Here is a 1348-nt window from a genome sequence, read left to right on the forward strand (position 1 = left end):
TGTAAATTGAAACAACAAAGGTAAAAGATGAAGAAAGCTAAAATGTCTTTAGAATACGCATGGCCACTAAGAAATTTGTTTCCAGAACCAGACAGGATTTGGCACCTACTAGCTTGGTGCTTTGGACAAATACATTTTCTAAGCCTAAATTTTCTCACCTGTAGAATGGGAACAACAATAGTTCCTTCCTCTTGATTTGCTGTGATTATCAAATGATGGGGGAGAGGTTGTAACATGAAAAGCAGAGTAACCATCACTTAGTAAGGGCTAAATGGCTTTTGCTGTTTTGATTACACCTAGAAGCATTAATAGGAATAGTAGTTATATTTTTAATTTTTTCATTTAAATTTCAGAATATTTATAAAAGTCTCAATACTATGCTAGGTGATGACCTTCGCAAGAGCACTCAGAGGTGTGTATTATGCCCATTTGACAGAAAAGGGTACCAAGTCTCAAAAAAGTTGTTTTACCCAAGTCATGAAGCTCGGAAGTGGTAAAAACAAATTTGGAACTCAGATATGTATAATTCCAAAACTTTTTTGTTTGACTTTATTTTTTTATTCTACCTCATATTTTTTATGCATTGTAATGAATTTGTTTTGAACTACTTCTTAACCACTTTTTCATAACTATTTTATGATTGTAAAAATAAAAAATATTTGGAGATCAAAAGGGAATAAATCAAAATATTCAAATTGTCAATTTGATAAACGAATCCAGTATGAGAGCACTTTCTTTATATGATTTGGAATTATTTCTAGAAAATTCTTCATTATTTTAAATATGTAAAACAATAATCTTCAAAAGCATTGCTACTTGAATTGTGGTCCAGAGGACAGTGTCACCACTAGAAATAAATAATCTCAGCCCTGCCCCACGCACGCTGACTGAATCGGCATCTGCATTTTAATAAGATCTCTGGACGATTCATTTCATCTTAGTGTTTGTGAAGCGCTGTTTTAAGCAATGGCTCTCAGCTCTGGCTGTCCATCAGGATCACCTGGAGAATTTTATAAAACACTGATATTTGGTCCCCATCCCCAGATATTCTCTTTTAATTGGTCTATAGTGAGACATTAAGTTTTTCACAGTTTTCAGGTGATGTAAATATGCAACCGGGGGTAAAAACCATCATTCTAAATAAACAATAGAACACTCTACTCAAGACAACTAAGTCTCCCAGGCATAAACAAACAGAAGGCATGTTTCAATACGGCCCCCAGGGGCAGAGCTAGCCATTATAACTAATGACTAAGACACTCTAATAAAAAGTATACATGTCACTTTATAGAGATCTGACAAGCCTCAGTAGGCTGTATGCTGGTATCATGAAGCAACTGCCTGAAGT

General features: G+C 34.6%; 1 protein-coding gene across 1 annotated transcript in view; it reads left to right on the forward strand.

The window, feature by feature from the left end:
* Window positions 1-1348, forward strand: part of NPFFR2 (neuropeptide FF receptor 2) — a 12036-nt gene that overhangs the window by 9437 nt on the left and 1251 nt on the right. Inside the window, exon 2 of the mRNA XM_012659835.1 lies at window positions 385-412. Within this exon, the coding sequence (XP_012515289.1) occupies window positions 385-412 (28 nt within the window). The remainder of the gene's footprint in view (window positions 1-384; window positions 413-1348) is intronic.

This window comes from Propithecus coquereli, unplaced genomic scaffold, assembly GCF_000956105.1.
Source record: "Propithecus coquereli isolate 6110/MARCELLA unplaced genomic scaffold, Pcoq_1.0 Scaffold64, whole genome shotgun sequence".
In the NCBI taxonomy this organism is placed as follows: Eukaryota; Metazoa; Chordata; class Mammalia; order Primates; family Indriidae; genus Propithecus; species Propithecus coquereli.